Below are 18,149 nucleotides of genomic sequence, written 5' to 3'. Positions count from 1 at the left end.
GCATCTAAAAGAGCTGCTGTGTCTATCTTCAGCTCAGTCACATCTATGGTGAAGGACCTGATGAAATTTCAGTAGTCAAAAATACCTTTTGCTTTCTTTTTAATTTCAGTGGTAGTGCTCCTATTTTGCCATTCACACAGAAGCTGCACATGGATGGAAAAGATAATGGAAAATATCATGCGATGCAGGCTCTGAATTTAAATGAAATCTTTCTCCATCCCAGTTCTGCCATGCAGGAACAGACATTACAGATCACTGCTTTTCTTCCACTTTTCTGAGTGGACTCACCAGGTAATTTTATCTTGGCCAGTGAAAACAGCAATGACTTTGGGTTACTACCTGTTCTAAAGATGAAGTGTATCACTCATCCAAAAATTCCTCATTCCCACGAACCTGCCACCATTTGCCCTACATCTTTAGGATATCCTGATTCCCCTCCTCTGAAGGGAAGTTCCCAAGGACTGCAGAGATACTGACTTCTTTCAGTGACAGGGGGGATAGGGACACCTGTGCTCTAGGGCTACAAAAAGTGAATTTGACATCTGGAGGAGACTTTTGGACAAGATCCATTGATTCATACACAGCAGTTACTATTCAGAGGCAAACTAAGGCAGAAGTGGCAGTTTCAACCCTACATTCAAGCAACCATCTTGCCTCCACAAGGCCTGGCTGGGTCAGGAGCAGTGCTGGAGGGGCTGTTGGCACAGCATATTTATGAACAGCTGATGGTCACTTGTAAGCAATTGAAGGAAGGTCAGGAAAAAATACCATAAGGTCGATCTATTCTCTTCTCTTCTCCTTCCTCTTCTCTCCCATGTCACATTATTTACTTAAGAGAGAACCAGTAACGAATGTGAGTCCAGCACCTAGAGAGGTGCCGGATGAAAACCATTTCCAAGCCTGAGTCCTGCAGTGTGAAGGCCACTGTAGTAGTGACAAGCAACAGCCTCCTGCCTCTGTGGTTAGAGCTTCCTACCTGCTGGGAGACCAGGAATACAAGACCTCAATTTTGTCTACTTCAGAAGTAAATAAGGATTTGGCCTTGAAGAGTGGGTGATGTTCTTGTATTTAAGTTCAAACATTTTTCTCTCCTCACGACAGGCTTTTACATTTTGGACACCTCAGTATACGCTTGTAGTACCTTTATTTTATTAAGAGAAACACATGTCCACAGAGGTTTTCCTCCCTGCGGCATGAAGGCTCAGCCTGGGTCAGACCGATAGCTCTGGCATCCTCCATAGTCATTGGCTCAGTAAAATTAATCAGCTGCTTCTCACTCTGACGTTATGGACCTTTCAGTGTCTCCTGGCACAGAGGCACATCTTGACAGGTGGAGATGTCTCCTACGGTAACTGCTCGGTGATTTTGCCCTGTAACTTAGCTCTCCTGCATCCCCTCAAATCCTTTGCTTAGTTTCCTATTTCAAAGTCACTGGTTCACAGGCGTTGTATCGTCCTGCAGAGCTTTGGCTAAAATGGGGGTAGTGAAGGTACAGGGAGCTCCGGTAACAAAGTTGTTGGCTGGGGGACATTGATTAGGCCAAAAAGTTTGGGAAACAGTTTAAATTGACGCCTCTTGACGCCTCCCTGATGCCACAGCAGTATGTCCAGGTTTTTCAAAGAGGAAATGTTTGATGCTGTATGTTCCTAGAGGCGTTTTAGTTAGTTCAAGGTGTTTTATTCTAACAGTAAGAGATCATCATAGAACTCCAGTAGCTTCATCACCACTGATTTCAAATTGAGGTGTTTGGTAGTAGTGGAAAACAGATCCGATACCGGCTAAGTCATTAGGGGTTCATAAAAATTGAAAATAAATCAGCCTATTATTCCTGGGAATTTGACCATTTCCTCATCTTGTGAAGCACACAGAAATAGCTATTCTAATGACATTATTATGAATCCAGTTTTCTTATTCATCATTACCATTTTAAAGTGGCTTAAATGGGCTAGCAATCACCATAGCAACAAAGCAGCAGTCAGGAGAACTACTATTAAGAGAATCTGAAGTCTTAAAAGGGTTCTCCCAACACATATTTTAATGAAACCTGGAGCTCTTTGATTTTGAATCGTATCAGGCCAGGGAGAAATGTGAAAAAAAGAGCTTTTCCGTCAAAGCACTGAGTATTGCCAAATACACATTATCTTGCATTTGAAGCACATTTTCAGGGGGCATAAGTAAGAAGCAAGCAAGAATTAGAACATTAGTAAGGATCTAAGTACGCGTTGGGGTAAGTCACCCACTCCAGTGACAGAAAGACAACATATTGCCTGGGAAAGCAAAAAAAACAAACAAACAAACAAAAAGTCTGGAAGAAGGACTGCAGCTTTTTGTGTTACCTCAGAATCTACCTCCTGTACAGAGCTTTGATGGTTGCTTTTCTTGCTTCTGCTTCCTTCTTCCATAATCAAATATCAAAGGACCCTTAAAGTGACCTGGCAGGGCATATCTCACAGTCTAACATCATTACTGCATTCACTCCTTAGACGCGGGTAACCAAAGTTCTGGGCTTCACAGTACAAGAGGGATGTGGAGCTGCTGGAGAGAGTCCAGCGCAGGGCTACAAGGATGATCAGGGGCCTGGAACATCTGCCCTATGAGGAGAGGCTGAGGGAGCTGGGCCTGTTCAGCCTGGAGAAGAGAAGGCTGAGAGGGGATCTAATCAGTGTATATAAATACCTCAAGGGAGGGAGTGCAGAGGACGGGGATGGTCTCTTTTCAGTGGTGGCCACTGATAGGACTAGAGGAAATGGCCGGAAACTGAAACATCAAAAATTCCATAGGAACTTAAGGAAAAATTTCTTAACAGTGAGGGTGACAGAGCACTGGAACAGGCTGCCCAGAGAGGTTGTAGAGTCTCCTTCTCTGGAAATCTTCAAAACCCGCTTGGATGCAGTCCTGTGCCACGTGCTCTAGGTGACCCTGCGTATGCAGGGGGGTTGGACTAGATGATCTCTAGAGGTCCCTTCCAACCCTAAGCATTCTATGATTCTATGATTCTATATTACAGACAAGCTAGAAATGAGAAAAAAAAAAAAGAAAAAAAAAAGAAAAGAAAAGAAAAGGCATGCGAAAAAGTTTCATTACTACTGCAAGTCTTATTAAGTTAGGATTTGTTTTCAATAAAAGAGGAAGTCTGAACTAAATTTAACTGTTGTCTCCTTTCCATCCTCCCAAAGTGTTTTCTGGAGGACTAGAGTTAAGTCACAGAAAGCAACAATCTCACTCAAAGAGACATAACAAATCAGAGATTTGAACCATGATCAGCCCATATGTGTGACAAACTCTCCAGACAAGAACTCCTGCAAGAACCAAGCAAGCCGGCCTGAGGTTTGGGCTGTTGCAATGTTCATCTCCAACCAGCCCTTCACCAGTGACCACAGCTCCATGACTGGATGCTCCAAGTTCAGAGCTAAAAATCAGGAGGAAAGACCCCAGGTCCAGTTTCCATGTGGTACGAGACCCGCCTTCCCCACCATTGCCTTGCAAAGCCCCTGACCACAGCAGTGCATGCAGAATAAATTGTTATATGCAGTACGTAGAGAGACCTTTTCAAAGATCTGGTCTGTAGTCAGATGCTACTTCTACCACTGCTGACTAGCATGTGTAAGCTGCAGATCACATAGCCAAAGCTACACGCTCTCTCCAAGTTTCCTTTCCTCCTTATACAACAGCAACAGGCAGAGCTCAGCTCAGGTGTTTGCCCCTGGGCTTTCAAGGAGGATACAAGTTTTTAGCTTGGCCGTGTTTCAGCAACAGCGTAAGAGGTGGGAAGGGTTCTCAGGTTGCCTTGTCCACATCAAAGGCACACGAGTGGTGGGGGAACCCACAGGGACCACATGTCTCCCTGAATCCACAGCAACCTGAGGCAGCAGAAAACCCCCGGCTTTTTCAGTCTCAGCCTCTAGAAAAGAGGGATCAACTCGTTTCTGCAGTTCAGCAACACAGAGCAGTATAAGAACAGACAGAAACGCTTAACCTAATAAAAGAGGACAGGTGCTGCGGTGCTGTTGAGCAGCCCTCCGCTGTGGCGCTGCCCCTCTCCTCGTCCTGTGGTGAAGGCGCAGCGCAAGCAGCGCGCGCCTCCCACGACGGCTGACCCTCTGAAAACTCAACGGACACAATAAAACACAGAAGAACAGGGCAGGGACCAGGAAAACAGCCTAAAAAGGAATTTGGTTTAGCTAAGAGAAAAGCTGGCTTATTTAATAAATCTGCCTTTTCCACTATAGGAATCTAAATGAAACCTTTCAAACCATAACCATTACTCACGGGGAGCTGGGGCCAGCGACAGCCCTGGATCCGCGTCTGGGACACGCTCTCTCGGCTTGGTACAAGGTCTGCAGAACAGCAAGAATTGGGGCCCAGGCCCTTGGCCCATGGTGCTGCCATGAGTGCTCCCATTGCCCCTTTCCCTCATCTTGAAGCCCCCAAGCACTGCAGGACACCACCACCTCGCTCCCTCTTGGCAAACCCTGTAGGGGCTGCGGATGGTGCAGGGAGCTTCAGGGTGATCTCCACATAGGTTCTTTCATCACAGCTTGTGCTACAGCTCTTTACAGTACAAAATCCCTAAGGGAGATGGCCTTATTCTCCCAGCAAGCTCAGGAGGAGAAAGATCCCTCTCTCCCATACCAAAACAAACTTTCCTAGAACGATACCTGTACATAGGATTTCACCATTGCTCGGGTGTGGACAAAATAAACTTAGGCTAAAGTCAAAGTCCCTTTCACTTGCATCACCAAAACGTTAAAGTCACTTCTGTCCATTTGGACAACTGTCAGATACCTACTGAAAGAGTTTTTTTTAAAAAATCTACACTTAGGATTTAATCCCTCTTGGAGATTCAGGTTTTTGCAAACCTTGTAAGAGACCAGAAATCTTAGTTTCTCACACCATGTCCCCGCTATCAGTATCCAATTACCCAGCTTGTTAGATACCCTCTGGTCATGTCAGGTGCTTATGTTCTCTTTCATCAGCGGATCTACTTATCAGCAATATAATGAGATTACTGAAATAACACCACTGAAAGCCTGGGAAAAAATATATCTGTCTCTTTAGGGCTACTTTCTTGACATAAAAGAAGAAAATCTTAATTCCCAAAATAGGGGCAGGGGAGACTAAAAAGCAGCCAAAAGCAGACATTTCTGTTTTGATATTCTGTGGCAAAAGTGCTGCCAGTACCTGAGGGTGATAGTGCAAAGTTATTAAGCGCATCAGTCACAGCATAACATAAAGGTTCATGGAGGAATGTGCGTTTAATGAATTTTCAAGTGGCACTTGGGTGTCCAGCTCTGGAAATTCCCATGAGGACACCCTTCCTTCCCTGCTGCTCCCAACTGAGACCAAGCAGTGGGACCTGTTACCTTGACTCAAAATCACAGTCAGCTTGAGACATTTGCTTGAGCACTGGCCAGAGAGCTGGCTTTCCAAGAAGGTGCTTGCACAGCAGGACTTGGAGCTTGTCTCTTCTTTTAGAGGAAAGCACTACAAGGCTTCTGCCATCTCCAAGAGAAAGATGCACAATAAGTCTTCACTAAGCAGCTCACATTTAAAAGCTACTCTGAATAGTAGGAATAGCTTCTAAGCAAGAGTTAGTAGATACTAAGCCAAAGTTGTCTGCTGAGACATTGTCTGAGGAGCTGCAAGGGCCAGGCCGCTGTGAGAGGCAACAAGAAGCTCGGTGTGTGGTCAGGAAGGCAGCTTTCCAAGGCTCTCCCACCACGTGGATGCAGCAATCAGCAGTCGTGTCCTATACAACTACAGAAGCTGTCCCAAAACAAGTCCACCAAGCCTGTGTACTATCCTTACACATTTTCTGCAAGCAAGAGAAACATCGAGGTATTGCAAAACACACACACACACACGCACACACACACAGAAAGAAAAAATAAAAGCCCTGCATTAATATAACAAACTTCACTGCCATGACAGCAAAGTAAATCATGCCATTATAAAATATATATTCCACAAAAAAACACAGAATTTTGTTTCTGCTTCTCACTGCCACCCATTCTAACTCCCCCAGCTTTTCCCAAATGGCATCCAAGATTTGATCATTTTCCCTTTCCTTTTCTGCAAAGGCCCTCTTTTGCTCCCAAATACTTCTCAGATTGATTCCAGGTTCTGCAAATTTTATAGACTTGCATGATGTTTTTAGGGATCGATGGTTTTACAAAGAGTTCATTTTGACTCGTTTTCCTTATTTACATTGTGTGCTTGGCTAACGCCTGTCATTGGCTAATTGCATTGCTGGCTGGGGAAGATTTTTCAAAAAGCAGAGGTAACGCTGAATGCATATGTAATTGTTGGCTTACAGACTTCGTAGCGAGAGCCGCCCTTCGTGATCACTCATCTGACCTACAAAGCTTGGGAGGGGATTTTCTGGTGTTCTTATTGACTTAGCTGGGAGAGATTAAAACCTCACACCCTCTGCTCGCAAACACAGCAAAAGAACGGCACAGAGATGACTGAGCAAATAACTAGGTTAGCTTCAAACGGTGCTTCCCAAGTACTATATTGCAGCAGGTGGCCTGTTCCAAGTTCATAGACATATTTTGCTCACTCTTGGCTTGCACCTGCAAGGAAAAAGCTTTGTCAAGGAGAGATCATTCACTTTGAAAAGGACCTTCAGTTTCAAGAAACATTTCCTCTTTGCAGTCATGTAGCTCATTAGGATCAAAGACATGAAATATCTGCTTGAGAAAATGGGAGCCGCTGAGCAACCCAAATGAATTTATGTTATCCTCCAGATGGGGACTAAAAAAGACAGGCTGCAAGAGGTTGAACAGGCCAAGTGGTTTTGGAGGAAGGTCTGTGCACGAGGAGCAGAAGGAAGTAAATTATATCATAGTCAGGAGACGGTGAAGCAAAAGGAATGAGGACAACAGACAATAAACAAAATCCACAGCCAATAGAAAGAAAAACACAATAAAAGACTGAAACCATTCTCCATATATAATCAGTTTCCATTTGAAGTGGTTAAAGATGGAGCTTTAAAGGGGATGCAAAAGCAGAGATTTTACATATTTCACATCCCAAATAGGCAGTGAAGCTCACGGATACAGAAAAGAATCAGCATTTAAACACAGAAATAGTTACTTGTCTTCCTCTCATCTTCCTTCTCTGTCTCTTCACCAAAGCTAAGCCAGGCAAATAGAGCATCAACTCAGGCTAAATACTGCAAAGACAATTATTCCAAACTGCCATGTCCTTGAGGCACCATGCTAAGGCATTTACGGTTTTAGGAGTGTCAAAACTCAGCAAGGCCACCAAGGGATATTCCCTTAAAACACCCCAACTTCTGCAGCAGAGTCATCCCTCATACTGTTAGTAGATTTTACTTATGATATAGAACAAGATTTGCAACTCTGGAGGGCGGCAATACCTTGCAGACAAAACAGCTTAACCTAGATTTGTCTAAGCAGAGATCACCAAATCCAGAGACTCTGGAACTGCTAGATATAAAGATTATTTAAAAGTAAGAGGAAAAAAAATCCCAAGCCTTTTATTGCACAGCTCTTTATTTGCTCACCTGCTGTAAGGGAGCACGTGTGTGTGACACTGCAGACTGCAGCTGGCTTGCCTGCTCTTCTTTCATACCAGCTAGGGTTGCATGGAGTGGGGAAATAGTTCACTCCGTTAAATTCTACTCTTTTCATGGGCTGTTAAAATGAGCTTCAGAAAGCAAGTGCAGTTTTCAGAAAGGCTGTCCCCTTCTCCAAAGTCCCACACAGTCAACAGCCAAAAATCAGGGTTTGGGGCTTCAAATTCTTCTTCTTTTTTTTTTTTTTTTTTTTTCTTTCTTTTTAAAGTAGGCTTCAGAAAGGCAAGGTTGAATCCACCAATCTTTAGTCACTGCTGCAGGTGCAGATAATTTTGCACAAATATTTATTAAAAATGCACTTAAGTGCAAGATGGAAATCAGACACTGTCAAAACACAAATGTTCAAAATATCAGCTTAAAATCATAATTGTATTGCCAGATTCTTCACTGCCATCATAAGCAATTGAATATTGAAATAAATGGGGTTGTATGTAGACATAATTGGAGTATCTGTCAGGGACTGATCTAATTCAACTGGACAAACCACACAGCAAGGAGGATCGCTGAAGCAAACGAGTAGGTCTGGATTAGGTGACCCACGCCTGGCCCTGCATTTCCACCTGGAGACGAAGGCTTGCACCTCTAGCAAAAGCCAGCGCTGGCTGAAGAGCCTTGGTGAGGCACAACCTGGACAAAGTAGGCCTAGCCTGGCAGCGTGGCGGAGGATCAGCAATTAGGTACGTATTTCTGGGAATGATGAACTGAAGAGACACAAATTCGGTGGGATAGAGAACAGTTAGATGTGAAATGCTCTCTCTGAACTCATCTCCCATGTATCTGTGTGGTGGAAGAGGTCTCAATCTTACCTCCAGTGCCCACCTGCATCAGAGTCTGCAACAATCACGTTGCTTCGTGCAGGAGCTTTGGCAAATACGAGCTAATATTTCTATTAACAGTCATCATATGTCATCCAGGCCCGTCTCCAGGGGCAGCTCAGATTTCATTGGTTGCTTTTCCCATTCAGCAACACAGAAACCTAAAATGAATGGGCTCTCCAACAAATCAGCAGGACTTTATGCATAATATAAAGGCAGGTCCCTTTCACTTCAAAAGTAACAAACAACAAGACCTGACCTCCCCCAGGGTGATGGTTGTGATGTGGCTATGAATGTGACAAAAAGCAGTAACTCACCTTGCTCCAAGCAATCGTGGGTGTTTTTCTATACAAGCTCAAGTTTGTAAGAAACAGTAGCACAAAGCATTATGTTTATTTAAATAAAAATTATAATTTATACAAGACTTTTTAAACAAACAAGATTTTCTTAAAAATGTACAGGGCAAATAATTTCATTATTTCAATTCTTCATACAGTATAAGTCTTTTGTCAAACAAAAGTTACACTGATAATGAATTATTTACAACTTCAAAATATAGACTCAAACTTCAGACATAAAAATTTTAACATCCATTATATTCCAATGATTAGTAGTAGAAATTAAACATCTGCCAAAACGCACAGATTTCAGTAAAAACTACAGGTGTCTTTCAATATAAGTTTAAGTAGCCAAAAAAGTACATCCTTTCATCTCTTTCCTCTTTGTCTACAGGGACAATAGTAGGAGTTTGCTGCTGGCTTTCTCTGTGATGGTTGCTACTCATAAATCACTTGTTTTATTCAATCTTGCCTCACAAAAGCTACCGTGTACAGAAAGGCATGATTTCATATTTCAGCTTTTTCTGCCTTTTGAATTTAAGTGGTCACCAATAAGTAATTAGAGGGGTCAGTTTTCATCTCCCTTTAATTTTTAAAAGGGTCTCAAACTAACCAGTGCACTTCTACTAAAGAAGTTAAATCCAATTAAGCATGAATGATCCAGCAATGAACCACAAACATCAACAGGACTGCAAATATAAACAGCAAACAGACATACAGAATGACAAGAATATCACTCTTTTCTTTTTTCTATCAAAAAAGTAACACTTTACATTAAGTGGTACTACCCAAACTGTAATCCAAGTGAATCCGGCTATACTGCAAAACTACACAGGGAGAATTGAACTTCAGGTTAACTTCAGTGTAATTACACAAGTAAAGCATATATTTACCCACTGCCCTTCCTCTCCCACCCTTGAAGTGTGCAAGGCTGCAGGAGATGGAAAAGCACCCGAGTGCTCACAAGTAAACACACTGAAGTTATTTTCTAGTGTCTTTAAACTACATAACACAAGAGTAGTAACTTTGCAGTAATTCAGGCAACCTAATGTAAAGTGAACTTTGCAAAATATGTACACAGTTGTTTGTCAGTTATATTACAACTCTGTATTAAAAAAATCCAGTCTGTTTTCTATATATCAGAATGGAACGTTGCATTGCAGTTTGCAGCAAGCTTACTGCTTTAAGAGTTACTGGTTTTTAAGTTCAGCCTGTTAAAGCGTGGATTAATTTTGAATGCCAACGAATTAAGATTTCATAAGACTCCAACTTACTTGTCCAAAAAAACCACCAAAAAGAAAAAAAGGGGATTGTATGCATGAGGCATTTCAGTTGTCAAAAAAGATAATAATGGTTTCTTTTCTCCTCCTCTGACGCTCAGGTGTGGGAAACCCTGGCACCCTCAGCACAGCACTTCCAGAATCTCATGAACCAAAACCTGGGACAATCTGCATATTAGAGTCAACTAGTGAAGGGTGGGAGGGAGTGGAGGCAATAAGTACAAGTCGGCTGATTTCCTACCAAAACCACTGTTCTGATCAGAGTGAAGGTATAAATTACACTTGAAAAATGATACAAAAATAAGAAAAGGGCATGCTCTCTGTAAAAAATATAGTTTTCTGTTTCTTCAGGAAAAAAAAAAACAACTGCAAACACATCCAATTTTTCTTAAGACAAACTGAATGAACCATGAAAATCTATTTAAGTTTTATAATGACATTAAGCGATTTTAATGCCTATTTGGGAGCTGTACTTACTACTCAAGGAAACTTCTAGAAAGGAAAAAATCTAATGCTAATACATAATTTGCAAAAAGAATTCTTTTGAAGCAGATTTGATGAAAAGTTCAAAAACCCAAGAATTATACTCAAACATAAAACCTGCACATGCAAAGTGAAGAAACCATAAATTGTTGAACTACATCCATATTAGACAATGGTAAAAGGGACCTTCTACCAGCTTCACTTGCATCCTAACTCTTCAGGCCCTGAGGGCCACTGTGCCTAAAGAAGGTGTTGGAAATTCACTACTTCTTTCCAGGGCTTGTAAAAGTATGTTCAAGTGCTACTCTAAATGGAGAGCTCAAAAATTTGACATTCTGTTCATTAAGACAGATTGTCCCCCATACTTACTCACAACTCCATCTAGGGCACAGAGCTTTACCAGGAGCAATGTTTCACTTTAGAACAAGTCACAGTATTTGACAGTATTTCTTGATATCAGGTTAATGCTCTTCATTGCCAAACTGGAAGTTATCACAGTTTGACCATGACCTTCTTCATGACGGATACATTTATGGAGAGAGCTTAAAAACCCTGCTAAGAGCTAAAGACTCTTTGCTGTTTGACTCTGCTCTCCCTCCTTCATATAAAGGAAGAAAATCCCTCGTTGAAAAAAAAATAAAGAAAAGAAATTCATGCAAATAGGTCACATTTTCAAATAAGAGGTTACATCTCCATTGTTTTTTGAGGCTGTTCTTACAAGGTCTGGGGACATTCATACTACTGGACTCAAAAGACACAGCGAGGAAAAAACCTACTGGAAGGCTTACCATAACTCCTACTGTGCTTTTAGGGAAAATGCAAATAAAATTCTAAACCTCTCAGGCAGGTGCTATCATATGGAATATAAAAGCTTTCTAATATTGAAGACAAAAGGTCAGTATGTGCTTTGTTGCTAGAAAGGCCTGAGAGAGCTTAGAAAAGGAGAATGGGCTTCCTGTTGTATCTGGCAGTTTGTTCAGTTGTTGCTAATATTTTGCAAGGGGAAGCACAGCAAAATACCAGTGCCTCTCAAATGCTTTGAAATGGAAATAGTGCTTTCGCTTGCTACATTATAGAGCTATTTTATTGCAAGGAAACTCAAGGAAAAAAGCCTAATTAAAAGCCATGTCTCGAAGTTTAGTTTGAGTATAAATTATTCCTACCTCCCCCAACACAATAAGCCTGCAAGTCTTTTATGCGCTAACATACAAACGCCTTGTACATACATGTACAATAGTTGAGCCCTTCTAGGACAAGTATCTACAGAAATACAAATATATGATGCCTAACATTTTAGGAACAACATTTTGGTGCCCTCTTTTATAAAAAGTATTTGCCTGCCTTCCTTTCTCTTACTTTGGTTAATTAGGAAAGGAAGATATAGTCACAAATATTTTCCTCCAATTCACTGTACAAACAATTTGAACCTCTCTATGCGGGAAAGGTGGACCAAATCGGACTGTTAAAACACCCTTCTGCAATGCCAGAACTAGCAAGAAGGAGTTATTTTCAGTGCACATATCAATATGGAAATACTAAGATGCTATTTCGTGTTGCTTTCAGTTTAACGAAGAACCCAATTGAGAACTCAGAGCTGAAAACAGACTGCAGGCTACTGCAGCTGTAACTCCCAGGTCTCAGGAAAAAAAGAAAAAACAAAAAACAAAAAGGAAAAAAAAAAAGAGATTATGGGACAAATACATCCCTAGTGATCTCAGTGTAGTTAAGAGGATGAATCTGTTTCAGTCCATTATTCAGCCAGATCTCTGAGTATCTTCCCAGCTTTTAATGTCAGTAAATAAACATTAAAAGTGCTTAATGTGCAAGGCTAATAGTGATGATAGCACTTTCACTGTTTTGTTTCATTTTTTTCTTTTTTTTACAAAAACCTTAAAAACAAACATGAAGGCATATAAAAAATACACTTGATTTATGTAACAGATAGAATAAAAACCACAAGACAAGAAAAATTATTGCAAAATAGATGAGGATGTTCTTTTTTCCCACTGCCAAGTCGTAAATTGAGAAAGTTTCTTTCGATCTTCTAAGGTAAGATACTAGCTCTCACAGGTTGACGATGCAGAGGTTATTTTCATATATTGGTTGAAAATAGTCTCAAAAGCTTCATCTCTGTGTACCATGGCACCAAACACCAAAGGCTAAATGACAGGGAAAAAGAAAAATCACGTCAGTCTGTAAAAGAAAAGTCTTTAAGAATGTTTTTGGTCATAGGAGATGAGTTGTGCTCCAGGTGCATTGATAAAAACTTAAGAATCCCTTACTTTCAATACACAGAATATTTATTTAAGCATATTAAAATTTTTATCTCTTTTAATTAAGAAGTATTTTTCAGTATCAAACTGAGTAGAAAGGCTGGTACAACTGTCATATGAATTGAAAACAAAAAAAAAAAGGTTTTATAAGCAATTGGTTTAAGATAAGATTCAGTCACACTAGTAAAAGCTTGTTGCTCAAAAAGGTATTCAGGGCTTAAGGAAGCTTAAATCTTTAGCAGACCAAGTCTGAAACAGGAAAACTCAGAGGATTAGGCCCTCTCTCCCAAAGCCTGTCACTTATGAAGGAGACCACTCCTCACTCTGAAATAGTGTTGGGCCACCAGGGTTTAATTTCAGATTGCACTGCAAACCAGGCCCCACGCTCTTCACAAAGCACGTGCGGGAACAGCCAGCGCAGGGGTGATATAACGGAGCAGAAAGGAGAAGCAAAGCACAGTTAAATAGTCCACACACAGGCAGTTGCACAGGCTAATGTTTAATTCATTCAAATTCTGAAACTAAATATATTGAATACCACCCAGGTGAGTTTAAAAAGTCAAACACTGCAATTAGAGAAAAATAAAAGGTATTTATGTTGAAGCTAAGCACAAAGACAAAAAAGGCTGGAAGCCAAACCCAGCAATACCATACAGCTGCCCACTTACTTTTTGTGTAGATGGTGTTGAAACAGCAATTCCCATCCCTGATCCTGGGAGAACGGAGAGTACTTTATACTAAAAAAAAAAGAAAAAAGAAAAGAAAAAAAAGAACCCACAGACCAAAGTTATCTTAGGTAGTAAACAACTTCAAGAGGTGCTGAGAAGGTTACGCAGTTCATCAACAGCAGACCTTCCTACCCTCAGCTAATGTGCCTTTGTAAGGATCAAGAACAACCAAGATACTGTCCTTTGCGCCTTGAGCCAATGGGCACAGCATCACTCATGCACATTCGGCAAAAATCTTACGAGTTTTCCTCCTCCTGTGCACAGGAGCCCATGCAATGGAATGGCCCTTGGTCTCAAACTGACTCTCTGCTAAAAGGCTATTGCCAGGAGTGGCCCAGCCAAGACTGCCATGGATTGCAGCAGCATAACATATCTCAGAATAAATCCTGATGACTGTGAGGTTGATAAAACTTGCTCTGTACTTGCCATGCTTCTAAACATTCACTACTGCCTCCGTTAGATATGGGATCTAAACTAGACAAAATTCCTGTCAGATTCCATAAGGCTACTTAAGTGTTTTACCCTTCTCCATTGACAGTAATTCTGAGACATTTACTTTAAGATGAAGCACCTACAGATACACAATGTCTGTTTAACCAGTACATCTTATTAAAGCATACAGTCCTCTAGTCAACACAAGAGCTAAGGTGCAAAGCAGCTTTAAGTTTAAAATAAATCAGGAGTAGAAGAGTTCAGTAAACCTTATTCCATACTCATGGGATCATGAAATTTTATACTCGCAGGAGTGTGCATGTGGTGAGTCCTAGTAACTAAGCAGGCCATTCTGCAAAACCTTGGCTGAAAAATTACACGCCTGGTTATAAAAGTTACCAATATCATACTTCTTTTTGAAATGACATAAACACAAAAGCAAAACTTGAACAAAATAAGTTTCGCCTCTACTTGCAAAACCACCACCAACAAACTAGACTTACCTTCTGAATATCTGTAATATCCGTTAGCTTTATAACTTTATTTCTTTTAGATGATCCAGATTTGGAGCTTTCAAAGCACAAGTAACTGCAGAAAAGGAAATAAAATGCTCATCTTAATACAATATTCTAAAACAAAGCTGTTGTTATCCTTCCTTTCACTTCTGGAGTTTGAAGCCTCACAGGTTAAAAATTAAGTTTCAAAAAAAAAAAATCAATTTCAATTGAAATTTCAATTCACTTATAGATTCTAAGATAGAATTTATGAATGTTCTAATAACTGGCTAATTTAAAATTCTAGTAACATATGGTATGCACACAAAATTCTTATTTTTATATTACTGTACTGAATGTTTACGCCTTGAAACCTGGCAAATATTTTAAAGATACAGAAGGTAACTGTATTTTGAAACAGCTGAGATAACAAATCACCCAAATCTTATAAAATCTTATAAATCTTTTACTCTCCTTAAAGTACATGAATGGAAAACACTGCATTAGTTTCATGTTATAGTGATGGGAACAAAAACACAGATTTCTAACTGCTGGAAAGTGTTCTCCATCACTAGATGGCATTGCATACAGATTAGCTTTACTTTCATTCATTATACACCAAAGGAATTTCAGTGCAAAGAGCCCAAACAGTATTGATAATGCTTATTCAGCATAACAGGAAACAGAGAGGAAAGATTATAAAACAAAAATCAAGAATAGGTTTTGAAACTAAGACATAAATTTCTGTTTTCTTTTGTTGCACATTGTTTCAAGGAAAACAAAGAAACTAATGGTTATTTAGCAAATACTCTTAAGTACAGATCTCAAAAATACATATAGTTCTTTCAGTTTAAAATATGGATATGAATATATGTGTTTGCACACACACAGATTTAGTACGCTCTCTATGGCAAGAATGGCAGCTACTCACAGCTGACTATATAAAGCTATTCTTCATTCCTGGGCGTGCATTTCCAAGGCACTAACACATTTGTTTAGCTTTAGCATTCTCTAGATTTAGTCCTCCCCCTCATATGGTGCTATCTGAGCTTCTGAGCACCATGGAAAGACATTTTATACCATCTTATCAGAGGTTCGGAGGAGTGTAGTTTCAAAATATCATTAAAGGATTACTTTTAGATTTACTTTTTGAATAAGTACGTTGCTTTTCCTTCCTAAGGAAGGTGTTGAATGCAGTGACTCACTTTTCTGTGACATAAAGAATCCCATTTCTAATGTAGTCTGTAGGCATCTTCCTATCTCTGTTAATCAAACAACAACGCCAGCCATTTTCACACACTAAAAAACAAATAAAAAAGCAATCAGGAAAGAAAGTTACTACTGCCAGTAGTTATATTATGAAACAGCAGAAAGCACTGAAAATGAAACTTTAGCTACTTGCAACAAGAATTGTCTACAAAGCAAACCTAAAGAAAGTATTTCTAAATAGAAACATATCTATTTTAACACTACTTTATATATATATATTTCCTTTAACGATCACATAACTGACCCAGTTGTACTACCACAAAAGGCATGCCAGGCTGTGCCTTCTTCCAAAGAACTCTATAGAAGTGGAATGAAGAAAACCTTCTCCAACCATCCAAATTTAAACCAAGTATTTTTTAAAAAAACTTTATTTCTATACTTAATGCAAAAAGGGAAGTAATCTTTAAAGTGCTCTAGGTTTTTCAGAAAAAAATATTCTACTAGTGTGGCCTTCTATCGTATAAATACCTGCTAACGGGCGCTCATTTTCTGACAGGTTAAAAACTTCATGGAAATTGCCTCTCTTAGTGGTATGAAAACGACTACTGTCTTCATCCTTGTTTATTCCAGCTGGAGCGCTTGAGCCTACATAACTTCTTGATGCTGCTGTTTGAAGCTGTAAAGAAATAAATATGATTCCAAAATTTGAACAGCAATGTTTAGATTGAACTTTTGAAAATAGCTTGGCTAGCTGTTCTTCCTAAAAGAAGGTAAATTCACAATTTTCATCGGCTGCTATACCACAATGCTCTAGTATGGCATCTGAAGAAAATTACCCTTTGATGGCCTTTGCAGGGTGAGGGCACATGGCATTAGAAGCATCTATATTAAAATACCTTTTTGTGATACTACAAAATATATCTGATTAGATATAGCTAAGTCACTGCACACAACTCACATTAATATACTAGTGGTACTACCAATGGTTAATGTATTATCAGTACTGCATCTTGTCTTCAAGAGACAGACCAAACCCATAGTGCATAAAGTAAATTAAGAAACAAAGGAAAAAAAAAAAGAGCAAACAAAGAAAAAAGTCACACCAAATTGCATAAACTCATGAATACAAATGCTGAAACTGAAAAGGAAGTTTTCCACGCTGCGATCCATACCTTTTCATGCCCTGACAGCTAGCAGGAAAAGAAACAAACAACACAAATGTGACAGTGACAAAAGAAAAAAGTGAAATCTATTTAACAGTATAATACATAGAATAAAACATGAACTGAGTGAAGCTTCAAGTTCTTACTACTCACATACCAAGTGACTACACACAATGAATGTAATCAAAAAAAATGATCAGTGGTTAGAGCACACCAGTGCAATTGATTCAGGTTATGCTAGAGGCATTGATCTTTTAAAGTTGACTTTTAAGAGTGTTTGGCATATGAAATAAAAGCTGGAATGGTTGTCAGAATCCTTAAAAAAGTAACATGGAGCTCTCAGACATGAACTACCAGTGTAAAAATCTCCTCGTAAATGGAGCTCCTGACCGCGGCGATGGGAGGGGAGCGGGCAGCTTCTTTCACCAGGCTCGCTTGCATTTGCTCCTCTACTCTTCATAGTGGCACCACATGACTGTAAAGGCTGTTTTTTGTCATGGAAATGTTAAAGGCTCTCCTGAATGCATTCACACACGCATTCCCAGTTAAACAACTGGCGCGCTGACAAGGGGAGCTCAGGGCCCAGCCCTCCCGTGGAAAGGCCTAGGCCTGCTGCAGGCCGGCTAGCTCAGCTGGGTGTTTTTCCAGCCTCAGCTGGCGGCACCGAACGCTTCACAGGATTTAGCTCTAACAAAAGAAGCCCAAAGCAAATGAAAAATACGGGCTGCCATCACTGGCTATAAATCAGGCTGACAAACCAGGCCAGACAAAGGGGATTTACTAGCTGGCTTTTCGGGGTACTGTAGTACAATGATGCTGCAGGGGAAAAAAAAAAAAAAAAAAAAAAAAAAAAAGATGAAGAACGTTGGTGTTGACAGCAAATGTTTGATGGTGGCTGTGCTATTGCCTCAGCTACTGCCTTTTGCTTTGCCCTTAGCAATGATTAAGTCCCTGGAACCAAGGAAAGAAAGTTTCTCCGTTTTTTTTGTCTGCTGAGTTTGTTGGAAGGCTTTCTCAGACAAGGGAGTAATTTGGCTCTATGTGGCAGTAACCAGGTGAAGTTCCATAGCCCACACCACACAGCAGGTCAGGCAAGGCATTTAATGCTTTTTGCTCTGGAACAAACTGTATTCTTCCTTTGGCTGCTCTGATTCCTTTGCACCCATAATATAAAGAGACTGAAAGGACAGTTAAGCTTCAGCACCAAACCCTATTCCTGTGGCTGGGGATGGGAAGAGGAGGTTTGCCCTTACTAATCCTTCCGAAAACAGGAAAGAATTTCCTCTACCCTTAGCACAAGCAGCTAATTTAGATCTAAACCAGTCGTTTCA

The 18,149-nt window shown here is 40.3% G+C and overlaps 1 protein-coding gene across 2 annotated transcripts in view; it reads right to left on the bottom strand.

Annotated features, from left to right (window-relative positions):
* Positions 1–12,418: 12,418 nt before the first annotated feature.
* The window catches only part of GRAMD4 (GRAM domain containing 4), a 63,817-nt gene continuing 58,086 nt past the window's right edge, over positions 12,419–18,149 (bottom strand). For both annotated transcript variants that reach the window (XM_088533239.1, XM_088533240.1), the window contains 5 exons: positions 16,184–16,331; positions 15,652–15,745; positions 14,456–14,540; positions 13,461–13,529; positions 12,419–12,678 (listed from right to left, as the gene is read on the bottom strand). In XM_088533239.1, the coding sequence (XP_088389365.1) occupies positions 12,577–12,678; positions 13,461–13,529; positions 14,456–14,540; positions 15,652–15,745; positions 16,184–16,331 (498 nt within the window). In that variant the 3' untranslated portion in view covers positions 12,419–12,576. The remainder of the gene's footprint in view (positions 12,679–13,460; positions 13,530–14,455; positions 14,541–15,651; positions 15,746–16,183; positions 16,332–18,149) is intronic.

This window comes from Tinamus guttatus, unplaced genomic scaffold (genome assembly GCF_059628265.1).
Source record: "Tinamus guttatus ecotype Peru unplaced genomic scaffold, ASM5962826v1 Tinamus_guttatus_pri_ptg000489l, whole genome shotgun sequence".
NCBI classification, from domain to species: domain Eukaryota; kingdom Metazoa; phylum Chordata; class Aves; order Tinamiformes; family Tinamidae; genus Tinamus; species Tinamus guttatus.
This window is presented reverse-complemented; position numbering and strand designations above follow the sequence as displayed.